The following is a 12,463-nucleotide window of genomic DNA, read 5'->3' on the forward strand; positions in this document are numbered from 1 at the left end:
ACCATCTTGATATTGCTGGGTAATGTCAACTAGACTCTGCCTGCTTGCACTTGTCACTCTTTAAGAATTCTACATAAACCCAGAGCTTTTTTTCTTACAAAGGGAGGTTCCAGAAAGCAATAACAGATCTTCACAACATCAGCTACAAGGCCTGTTCACAGTAATCAGAACAAACGCTGCAAAAAGCACCAAAACCAGGCAGCTTTCATGGAGTCACTAAGAACAAGAGAGGGAATTATCAGTGGTGGAAGATCAGGCTGTGTGATTGCTGCTCCTATTTAATTGCTGGGAGATAGCAGCCACAATGCCATTCCTATCCTCTTCACCAAGGAGCTGGAAAATAAAGGTCATTTATGCAGTACAAATACCCCACACTTTTCTCCATTAAAAGTCATTCAAAACATCACCAATGCTTATGCTGTTGGCAGCCAGAGCACTAGAGAACACCATTTGTCAGTAGAGTTGAGATGCTGAGAGGCAGAAAAGCATAAACATCCCCTTGCTTCCTTAAGGATCATCCCCAGCAGCGCCCAGAGCATTCTCTACAAAGTACAGTGCTAGAAAATAGAGGGGAAAAAGGTCCTATGCAAAGTAAACCAAAATCTGGATATAAATAAGATGTCACTATTCATATTCAGTAGTCCAAATTATTATAAAGTATTTCAACTATATCAGAGCAAAAAGTTAATTCATGATTTACTCTGGAAGCTGACCTATAGTTAGTACTGTCTTGCCAGAAAAACCCATCACATCTCCTGTAGTAAAATCATAGAATCACAACATCAGAGAATACTTTGGGTTGGAAGGGCCCTTAAAGATCACCTAATTCCAAATCCCTGCCATAAGCAGTACTCCACTAGATCAGGCTGCTCAAAGCTGCAGCCAACCTGGCCTTGAACAGTGATCTCTTACTGAGTGGAATTGGGTAGAACACATGAAAATAAAGAAGTATAAGCATGAAAGAAAACAATCATACCTTTTCATATCTACATGAAATTAGCATATCTAATACTCATATCCATGAACTGAACCTATTCTAATTCTGCAGAAAGGAAAGCTCTACTTACTCTCACAGAGACGCCTCCTCAGCTTCCCCCGAATTTTATCAATGGCGTTGTAATCAGAGACATGAAACACGTGAGCAGACTTGGGCTCTGAAGCAATCTCATCAAGTTCCTCTTTTAAGGCTTCTCCAACACCCACAGCAAAAATCCTAATCCCAGCCTGATGGGCTGCAGTGGCTGGATCCAAGACAAAATCCTGGCTCCTTCCATCAGTCAAAAGGATGGCCACTTTTTTAACAGTTCGATCACTAAGTCTCCCACCAGCTTCTTTGGAAAAACTGTAGGTGGTGATGTACCTGAGAGCATCTCCAGTGTTGGTGTTACCCCCATAATACTGAATCTGTCGTGCAGCCTCTTTGATCTCCTCGCGGGTTTTGTACTTGCCCAGGTCGAACTCCGTGGTCGGCCGATCGCTGTACCGCACCACCCCCACTCGGGTCTTGTCTGGGCCAATCTCAAAGGTTTCCACCAAATTGGACACCCACTGACGAACTTTCTCAAAATCTTCTTTCCCAACGCTGGAGGAGGCGTCCAAGAGGAAGACAAGGTCGTAGTGAACACTCTTGCAACCTGCAGGAGAGGCAGAAAACATTGTTAAGGGGAGATGAATGCAGAGGACCAGACATACCAAACTTCCCTCGACACAGCTCCCTAGTGAGCAGTTTGGAGGAGGCAGCAAACCCTCTCCCTATCTAGCAGAGGAAGAGCAGATTCCCAGCCCTTCTTCCTTGTGATTCACGTCAGCAGTTTCAGGAAATCTACAGAGCAGCACAGACTTGGCTTTGAAATGCAAACCCTTTCCATTCCTCTGCTTCTAACTCCTTCTGCTCAATCCTTCAGCTACACCCCTGCATGAAGATATTTTTCTCTGACTTCATTGCAGTGCCTTTGCTCAGGCAGTGCTCTGAAATGACCTGGACAGATCAAAAGCCCTGTCCTGACCTTGCCTATGGCAATCCTGACCCTGAGTAATGAAACTTTCATTTCCCCTCTTGCATTAATGTTATGATTCATTTATGCTTAGCTAGAAGCAGTACTTTTGCCCAGCATGATATGTTGATGTAGCAGGTCTGTAACAAGATTATTTCAAATTTGAGGATTTCTGCCACTGTCTATTGACTAAAGGATGACTTACTGAATTTTAGAATGTGTCCCTCAATAACAAAGGGCAGCCTGCCTTGTAAGGGAAAAGTTCACTTAGCCCCACAACCATCCCTTTGCCTCCAGCCATGATATTTGCAATGTGAGGCCTGTATAATCCAAACCAAAAAGCTATTTTAATTGCAACTTGTTTGCCCTGTATCAATCCAGACTGGTTGCATATTTGTCAGACACTTGCCAAAAAAAAAGCAGATCTCTCAGGAGATGTTTCTTAGCTGTTTCTGGATACATGCAAGTTGGGAAACAGCAGGTCCATAAAAGTGCCACTGATGCCCAAGAGTTATCAATATAATGCCCCAACTGGACAAAATGTGTATAGAGATGCTTCTATTTATTTAAACCAGTTTTATAGACCACAGAGTTTTAAGACTGAAAGCTGCTCCACAAAGTCAGTTTGGTCACAGCTGCCAACCATTGCTTCTCCAGAAGTTCTTGTCTCACCTTGTCTCAAAAAGTGCAACTGCATGTTTGACCAGTGGTAAAGTTACACATTTCCTACTGAATTCCAGCATTTGAACCTACAGGAAGGTCACAGATTCTTCTCCCACACTCAGATTTTGACACAAATTAGCTCTGGATCTTTTTGCTCATCCCAGGGTTGTCACCCTGCCTGGAATGGAAGATTTCCACAACAGCCCATGGCTCTGGAAAGGAAGGAGTGAATAGCTCAGCTGCACAGAGAGGATTTGCCTTCAGAAAAGAGTAAAAGTGTTATAAAAGAGTAGGTCAGTGCTCAAGGCATTACATGATGACCATGAGAGTGATTGGATGTACACCTGGAGTGTGGCAGGTGGTGAGAAAGGAGCATCACCTGCTGCTGTGTTGACTTCTGTAGCAGAGCACATCCCAGCACATCCCAGCTGCTGCAGGACATGTGGGAACAACCTCTGCACATGGGACTGGGATCACATTGGGACCAGCCCATCCACAGGGGATCAACCTGTTGTTGTGGTTTAACCCCAGCTGGCAACTGAGCACCACACAGCCCCTCACTCACTGCCCTCAGCAGGACTGGGGGGAAGAGAATTGGAAAGGTGAAAGATGGAAAACTCATGGGTTGAGAGAAGAAAGTTGAAATGAAATAAATAAAATAAAATAAAAATTAAGTTGTAATGAAAAGCAAAATAACAAAGATATATAAATAAAACCCAAGAAAGAGGAGTGATGCGAATGAAAACAGTTGCTCACCACTGACTGAGTCACAGTCTCCAAGCAGGAGTCTCCAGCCAAGTGTCCCCCCAGAGTTTTATTTCTGAGCATGATATGGTTTGGGATATCCCTTTGGTCAGTTGGGGGCAGTTGTCCCAACTTTGTCCCCTCCTAATTTCTTGTGCTCTCCAGCCTCCTGGCTGGTGGGGGAAGGAATGAAAAAGGCTTTGGCTCAGTGTGAGCTCTGCTCAGCAGTAACAAAAACATCCCTGTGTCATCCACACTGTTTCCAGCACAAATCCAAAGCACAGTCCCTGAGCAGTTACTGTGGGGAAAATTAACTGTGTCCCAGCCAAAACCTGCATGTGGGACTGTGTTCTGTGATGGCACTTTGTGAGTGAGGGAATGCTTGTCTCTAACTCCAGAGCAAGAAAAGTCTGTCTGGGAAAACTCTCTCAAAGGCAATCTGAGACTGGAGATGATGGTTTATACCATTTTATGTTATGGCATGCAAGTTACAGCTGTGAATATCAGCTGGGCTCTCAATTGTGGTTCTGCTTGATTTTTGGAGAATATAAAAGGTAAAAAAATTAACAGTAAAAGGTAAGAAAGAAGCTTACACTTCCCCACCTTGCCTCCTTCCTAAATTCATTATTATATTAATCTATTGTGGCTGAAAGAATGTTAATTAGGTGAGACTAAGTAGAGATCAATACCCACAAGACCTTCCTGTTACTTATTTTAATGACTCTCAGCAGGTGAGACAAGAGCAATTTCAAAACAAACAGAACAGACAGAATGAATCCTGTCTGTGTTCAAGGGCAATGAGCCTTAAAACAAGGGGGAGTTAAGGTTTAAAAAGTGATGCCTATTCAAGGCAGTATTGCAGGGAGGCAAAACCTGGTATTTCAGGATCATTTTTTTTTTGCATTGGTGATTCTTTGCTTACAAACCTGGTGGCAGTGAGATGAAGTGCTGCAGAAATGCTTTTAGTAAATATTAATCTACATTTTCAGCACTTTAATGTCCACTGCTAGACAAAATTGACTGTTTTCCAAGATTGCCATAACAGTACTTTTTACTGGCAGAAACAATTCCATTCGTGTTAAGGGAATACGGGAGATAGCTCATAGAAAGCAAAATTTCAGTTTTGTAATTGCAGAAATGCTCTCTGGGAGCATGATTCAAAGAGTTGTGCTCATCTACTCAGACACTGAACCAACTGTTTTGCAATATTTCCTTTAAAAATAGTTCACAAACAAGCCATAAGCCCAAAATTATTTAAAGTAAGCACAGAATGAACATATAAATGGCTTCACTATATTCTGCCTGTGACAGGTCCAGAAGCAGGAAAAAAAGTGAGATTTCACTTTGTTTGGTTACTAGGTATTTATTTCTGGTAAACTTCACCCAAAAAAACTATAGAGAGATCACATAAGAAAGCAGTAAAGCAGCTATTCCTTAAACTGAAAAAGGTCTAAAAAAGCCTTTCCTTTCTTCTAAATTATCCAAGCCCACAGAATAGCAGCTTTCCTAGAAAAAGAGACAGAAAATCTTCATCTCAAAATGTCTTTGGACTCTTATAAAAAAATTGTGTGGGTCTACAACCATTTTTAATTTGAGGTATGGCATCACTGATGTCAGATACATCTTGCTGCTACACAAAAACCAGCGTGTCTTTATCAAGGATCCCTGTAAGAATAGTCCCTGAGCTACACCATCCTCTAATGCACTCAGTAGCATTTAGGAGAGAGTGTTCATGAGCCCAGGCCAAAAGCTGTGCCAGAGACCATGCTAATAACCAGACAGGAGAGAATCCTAGAGTCATTTAGGTTGGAAAAGACCTTTAAGATCATGAAGTTCAACCATTAGCCTGGCATTGTTAAGTCCATCCCTGTCCCTAAGCACCACATCATCGTATCCCTCAAGTGTCTGGAACCAGAGGAGGATACCAACCGTGCCCTGGCCCTGTTTAGCTCACAGGAAAGTCCCAGCCAGGCAGATGATTCACCAGGTCTCATCTGACACTCACAGGAGGCAATGGAAGAAGTGATCACCTCCATGCCATGTGGGGTAGATGGAGCACATCCAGAGCAAGCTGTGGTGAGCTGCTCCTCTTGCTGTGGGCAGCTGAGCTAAACTTTCTATGCCTGCAGCAGAACCAAAGACCCCAGGTAAATCACAGCCTTAACCCCTGAGCTTTCTCCATCCCTAAGACCTGTTTTACGTATTTCCAGCAGTAAATATCTTGGGTTGTTTATAGATTTCCTCCTAGAACTGATGGTTCCCACCATGGGAGAGCCCACCAGCTCGGGGGCGTGAGGCAGCGAGCGGAGCGCGTACCTGCTCTCTGTGCCGCAGCTCTCTCCCCGCTGAGCACCAACGTGACAAGAACCAGGAGCTGGGGCACACGGCACCTTCCCACCATGGACGTATCCATATCTCCTCTCTCACATCAGCTCCTTTTTTCTCCAGGGTGCGAAGCTTGCTGGAAATCCAACCCGCAGCCTAGAAAGGGAAATAAAGAGCAAGTGTTATCTCACAGCAGCGCCAAGGGCAGTAATGATGCAAGGCATGAGAGCAACGTTCTGGAGAGTCGCCTCCTCTGCCTGTCATTTTACTTGAATAGACATAAACTGCTCAGACAAAGAGGCAGGAGTTCACCTACTTTTCAAAAGCCATACTCGTTCACTGGCTCTATTCACTGTGAAGCAGCTGAATGGAAACAGGAGAGAGATTACCAGATTATTATACTTTAATTGAGCCCACTGCCAACTACACAATCAGCGCATTGGAGTGGAAACCATTCCTGACCTGGCCCTCCCACGCATTCATCATTAGGAGATACACAACACAGAGCCCAGATACAAACCACTACAAATCACACACACAACCCGTTGCCACTTCACCCATCACTGCTTTCAGTTCTGGAGCCCCAAAACTGACAAATGCTAAAAATACACCACTGTTTTCATGCATGTATTTGTTGCCATTAGTCCTTCTCTGCAGGAGTAAACTCAGCAGTTTCAAAACATCTTTCCCTTTTTAGCTTAAAGATGTACAAAAGCTCAGGGTTATCTTCAATATAAGGGCTTTGGTTTGGGTTGACTTTGAGTGAAGTCACTGAAGTCAGAAAGTATTGTAAGAAGCCAGGCAAAGTGGCTGAGCTGTTAAAAGTTAAGTTGTGCTTTCTAACACTAGATCAACACTTAAAAAAAAATAAATCTGTTATTGGTCTTGTTTTATTATTTTTTATTATATCATAAAGTCATTGCAGTTTGATCTACTGTTTGCAGACCCAGAAGGTAGCAACCAGCTTCCACTCTGCAGCTCTCACTGCCTGAGGCATTATTTTCAAAAACTTTTCCCCATCTCCTCATTCTTTCTTTTCCTCTTTAAGGATTCTAATGATTTCTTTGTCCATTTTCTTGGGGAAGTTGTGCCTTCTCAGTCTTTTAACATGCATGTCTGCTTCTCACTGTTGATAGCTGGGTAGAAGTCATGAAGGGGACACTGTCTGATGTAGTTCATTGCTGCAGAGTCAATTATGCCTTCTAGGGTATTTCTTTTCAAAGCAATAAGGTTCTGTGGGAATCACAGACAGGAAGAATGGTGGCGTCAGCATTTGTTCAAAACCCATTTTGATCAGTCAGATGTTGGGCCTATCTCTACCATGTATCTCAGCATGTTGCGCTGGTTTAGGAAATTAAAAAGGGGAAAAAACTTTATGAAGTTGTCAAGATGTTGCTATAAATCTTTATCCCCACAAAAAATACAGGCTCTTTCCAAAAGATAAAAAACCAGGTTATTTTCAGAAGTCTGTATCCTATGCAGACAAGGAGAAAAGCAATACATATAATAAACCATTCACTGTAAATAAAATTTGGAAGTGTCTGCTAGCGGTGGAATATAAATACAAGAAAGATTAAAAAAAAATCACATTTATTCATGTACCAACCCTAAATACAAAGGACACAATCAGGTGCTGTAGTTTGCACCTCAGCCAGACGATGTCCCTACCAGACAGTGAGGTGTTCAGGTTTGAGCCAGCTGGAAAAGGCTGCAGGGTAAAAAAGGCATGAAAATACCACTGTGCCCTACAGGAGTTAGAATTTCCTTCTAAATAAGAACGTTATTGAAATACCAATCAGGCAGCCGCCTGCAGAGGGATCAGGACAGGCATGACTTAAAATATCTGTGGGAGCCTTCAGCCCAAGGTTTCTGCTCCCCTGGATTTTTTTAGGAAACATTGTTTTTGGGTACAAGTGATGGGACAGCAGGTTTGTGGCAGCAGCAAGAGCTGGGAAACCAGATCTGCCAAGAGACATCCTGCACTTCCAGCGCCGAGCTCAAAATGTCCTTGCTCCGTATCTGGGCTTGCACGGCTGTGAAGTTTTATAAATACATTCTTAAAAACAGTCTTGGCCAGCTGCTAACCCACAACAGGCCAGGATAAAAGGAGCAGAGCACCAGCTGGTGTCAGTCAGCAGAATAACCCGGGCTCTGTGAGCAGCAGATGCAGCTCGGTGGATGGGGCTCACTGGGTGCGTGTGGGATTCCACCCCAGCAGAAGAACTTCCTCCATGGCCAGGCCTGAGGGCTCTGTCTCTAAGGGCTCATTCATCTCCCCTCCTTGCCAAAACACTCCAAGGACTCATTTCTGCATTTTGAGTGCTGCAAGGTGTCTCAGAGCAGCCATTTAGGCTAAAAATAGTGGGGAAGAAAAAGCCACAAATCAAATCAGAACATCTGCTTAAAATCTATAATCATAACTTGTGGTGGCTTTAATACACATTTATGGTTCAATATTATTCTTGCATTCAGGCCAAAATATATAATTTTATCCACTTTTATAGCACAAAGAATTGAACCAAGTCTCTTAACTTGCAACTACTTTATGTACAAATATACCAGTGACAGAAAATTGCCCCTTTCACATAAACAGGACCCATGTCATGGCAATGAAGTCTTCAGAGGTGTTATAAGAAAGGTTGGAAATAAAATATTTTTAGCTATGGGTTTTCCACACTTGTTTCTTTCCCACCTCAGTCAGTCACTTTGAGACTGTGCCCAGTTTGAAATTGCAGCAGCTGATCACTATTTATTTCCCTTTCCAGGAGAAAAGGTCAAAAAGGAGCCAAAATTGAGGCAGTTTAGTTTTCAGAGTGATCCAAGACTGAGAATTTCTCTATGTTTAACCCTATTTCCAAATGGCCAACATGGATTTTTTTTTAATTACTTTTATTTTTAGTTCAGCCTATCATGTGGGAATAATTTTGCTCAAAGAGGCCTAAGTCAACGTACATCATTTAAAAATATCTCCCATTTTCTTTTTATTTCACAAACATCACTGGGATTCCCTTGTGATGCATTAAGGGATATTGCAAAAACAACTGACAAATCCTATCACGTACAAGTTTATTACTGAACTGTGGACTCTGTGTCTGTCTTTTTAATAGTTTAATGGGAAAAAATGGAGTGAATACTTCTGGCTACATGCAAACATGATGTGGGAATGGCATCCTGGCTGGGAAGTTGGTGAATGTTAGAGTGAGCTCTCTACACTTGAAATACAAGCACAGAATAAAGCTATTCATACCATCTCACAGCTGAACAAACAATATGCAAAAGATAGGTACGAGTTCCATATAACTTTCAGCTTCAGGATGGCTTTTTGGGGGGGTTAGTGTAGAGTTTTAGGTCAGTTGGAATCCATGGTAAGGTCTCTCTAGTTTTGAACAATAAGTAAATACTCTTTGTGGAATGCAGGGCAAAAAACATCAATTAAAAAAAAAAAAAGAGCCAAAGGGGAACTTGGATTTCTCATCTCAACACTGCAATTCAGGAGACAAGGATGAAAAATGTTTTTGTGCGAAATGAGAAGCAAAATTGTTTGCTTAGGAGTGGCATCTCAAAAAAAATAAAAGGAAAGACACAGAGTGGGGCAGACACAGGGAATGTGGCAGAGAAAAAAACTTCATGGCACTTCTAGGAGAAGCAATTTGCAATGGCTCTGGATATACCCTATCTCAGCCTCTCCAGATACTGCTCTTCTGTCCTGGTTTGAGAGATGTTTTGCCACAAACAGCAAAACTCACATGAGTTAGAGATGGAAAAACACAGAACACTTTCTCTGATCTCCTTCATTCTTCAGAGCAGTGATTCAGCCACAAATATTCATAAAACAAAACAAAATAAAGCTGGAGTCACAGTAAGATGAGCATTTCAGGAGTGTGATTTAATAAAACTTTTTCTACCTCATGTGAGCAAAAGTTCAAAGACCCTACAGGGACAGAACAAAGACCACTGAATCAAAGTTAAATGTTAAAAGTATGCCCAGTTATGTACTTTAGACTCCTCATTAAAATATTCGAGCTCTTGCTTGCATATTACTAAATTACACCATTGAATTGTTTGTCTTACTGTTAAATTCAAGGGGGGATGATTCTATTATTGTGCTTGATTTCATCCATTCGTCTGCTGCCACTGAACATCACCATATGCCATATAAATGTTGTAACTATGCTGGCATTCATAATGTGATTTTAAATGTCTTTGGTATGCTCCTCTGAAGAAGAGGTTAGCTGGGGGTGAAAAAGACAGTGTCCAATTATACAGCTTTTCACACACACACAAAAAAGAAAAACAAATATAAAACCCAGCACACTAATACATCTGACATCTTAGTAGAGTCAGCTTGTTGATTGTGCTTCTTCCAACTACTGAACTAAGCAATTTAATTATCTAAATTATTGCTGATATGAGCAGGAAGCCAACTGTATAAAAGAGAGATGGGACTTTCTTCCCTGCTGATCATCCCATGGGTCGTATATCTTTGTTCAATGATTTTTAAAGAAATTATCCGATGGCATTTCTGGAAGATCTGCATCTTCCCAGGCCTGATCCAAAGCCAACTGCAGTTAATGAAAAGAGGAACATTGATTTCAGTGGACATTGTTTAAAAACCCATGTGAATAATAGAGCAGAAAATTCTCTGCTAACACCAGAGCTATTCCTAAGGTACTTTGGTCAACTACAGCTGAGCCCAAGTCTGCTGAAATCAAGGAGGAGAGTGTCAGCAGACCCACAGTATGCTGGATGAAGCCATTCATGCACCCTGCTAGCAAAAAACTCTTCAACATCTGCTCTAAGTGCTGGTGAGGCTGCAGGTGGTGGGACATTTCTTCTCTTCATTTGCAATGATAGAATCACAGAATTGTTTGGGTTGGAAGGGAACTTCAGGATGATCTCATTCCAATCCCTGCCATGTCCAGAGACACCTTCCACTAGACCAGGATGCTCAGGGATCCATCCAGCCTGGCCTTGAACACCTCCAGGGATGGGGCAGCCACAGCTTCTCTGGGCTACATCTCATTTTAAGAGCAACTTCCATCCCAATCCCTAAAAAACTGATCAGATCCAGAGTGATGGTTAACATGAATGTGAGCCAAGGCAGTTTTTCAGCTTTATGGGAGATGAAATAGGGCAGTGGGAAGGATCAGCAGACCATTCCATCCCATCGATTTGTTTGCCTTTGCTGAACTCTATTACTGCCCTGAAGCACTTGGTGCTGGAACTGCCCAGGCCCATGAATGATTAATATTGCTGCAATTGGAAGTGTTTGATTGTGCGAGAAATAAAGTACATACTGATAATTTAGGAGGGGAAAAATAATACATGGCTGTTCCCTAAGTGATAGGTACCTGTCCAGGAGACACAACAAAACAGGAGTTGAGTGGAAAAAATCCTAAAAGGGAGCATAGCCAAGAGTCCTAGAGGGCCATGAAGCACACTCCAAGGATTAACTCAACATTGGCATTTCCTAATTTGCAGCCTGCGAAATGTTCCTTTAACCTTTGTGGTGCTGCACGTGCACACACACAAGGAACCCTGAGGCAAGGTCAGAATTAGAATACAGCTACTCTTGACTCCTTAACCTATGCTTGGATCAGGCATTCCACAAGTTGACCCCTCATAAATGCATTTACCACAGATGCTTTAAAACAAGCCCTTACTGGTTGTCTGCCAAATCCCTGCTATTCTAAAACATCCTCACTGCTAGAAGAGGACTTTGCAGGGTATTTTTGCCTGCTGCAGCCACACAGTGCCTGCAGGCTGAAACCTTGAGGCAATATCCCAAGTATAACTTTTCAGAGTTTTGCCCAGAGGAAGTAACTCCAGATTTAAGTTGTACTCTTGCCTATCAAGCTTAGAAATCTTTCTACTGATTGTCCAAGAAACACCCAAGGTAATCTACAATCAAAATCTGTGACAGACTCTCTCTTTGGCTTTGGCATCATTGACCAGACTGTCAGGAAAATCTCCACTGCACCCTATGAATTAATGTGTTTATGGACCAGCCAAGTCCATAAAGGGTGACCCCTTCTCACTTCAGCTAACAAGGAGTTTGAATTTAAATAGAAATTCTAAATCTAAAAGGCTGGTTCTGTAAAAAACACAGATGCTCAAGCATCCTGGTAAGCCTTACTGAAATAGTTATCAAGGAAAAGACCCATGGGAAGTGTCTCAGAGACTGAAGGGATTAGAAGAGCTGATAAGAAGAGGCTGATAAGGGGAAGCTTTGCACATCTGATCTGGGAAAACAGTGCCTGAAAACAGAGTTTGCCCAAGAGCCAGGCACCAGCACCTGTAGCACTTGTACTGACAGCTTCTCTCACCATGTTTATTTACTCACTGGCAAAGGCAGGAAGAATGTCTTGAACTTGAAACTGAAGCATTGGTCCAATACTTCAAGATGCTTTAAAGAAAATAAAGCAAAGTAGCTTCTCAGGGCTGCATTTTATTTGAATTTTTTTCAAATAAATTTTTCCCCTTAATTGTTACTTACTTTCCTCTGCAAAGCTGTAGCCTCTTTAGCATGGACCAGGGAGCTAGCAACAGAAAAGGATACTCAGAGGTTGATTGACTTGTCATAATCTCATTTTTACTATCCTCTTCTAGCCCCAAAAGATTCTCAAGTATATAATTCAAGTCACATAGATTGCAAGTCAATTACAAAACATGTCGGTCGATTTTCTGCCTCTGCAGTGGCTCATCTTTTGGGATGCAAATTTACTTGAATCTTCTGG

At 42.2% G+C, this 12,463-nt stretch overlaps 1 protein-coding gene across 1 annotated transcript in view; it reads right to left on the reverse strand.

The window, feature by feature from the left end:
• Positions 1–5,802, reverse strand: part of COL22A1 (collagen type XXII alpha 1 chain) — a 207,546-nt gene extending 201,744 nt beyond the window's left edge. The window contains exons 1-2 of the mRNA XM_066566730.1: positions 5,718–5,802; positions 1,068–1,634 (exon numbers count right to left, since the gene is read on the reverse strand). Of these exons, the coding sequence (XP_066422827.1) occupies positions 1,068–1,634; positions 5,718–5,802 (652 nt within the window). The remainder of the gene's footprint in view (positions 1–1,067; positions 1,635–5,717) is intronic.
• Between the last annotated feature and the right edge of the window lie 6,661 nt (positions 5,803–12,463).

The sequence above is a fragment of the Molothrus aeneus genome, chromosome 1, assembly GCF_037042795.1.
Source record: "Molothrus aeneus isolate 106 chromosome 1, BPBGC_Maene_1.0, whole genome shotgun sequence".
Taxonomy (NCBI): Eukaryota; Metazoa; Chordata; class Aves; order Passeriformes; family Icteridae; genus Molothrus; species Molothrus aeneus.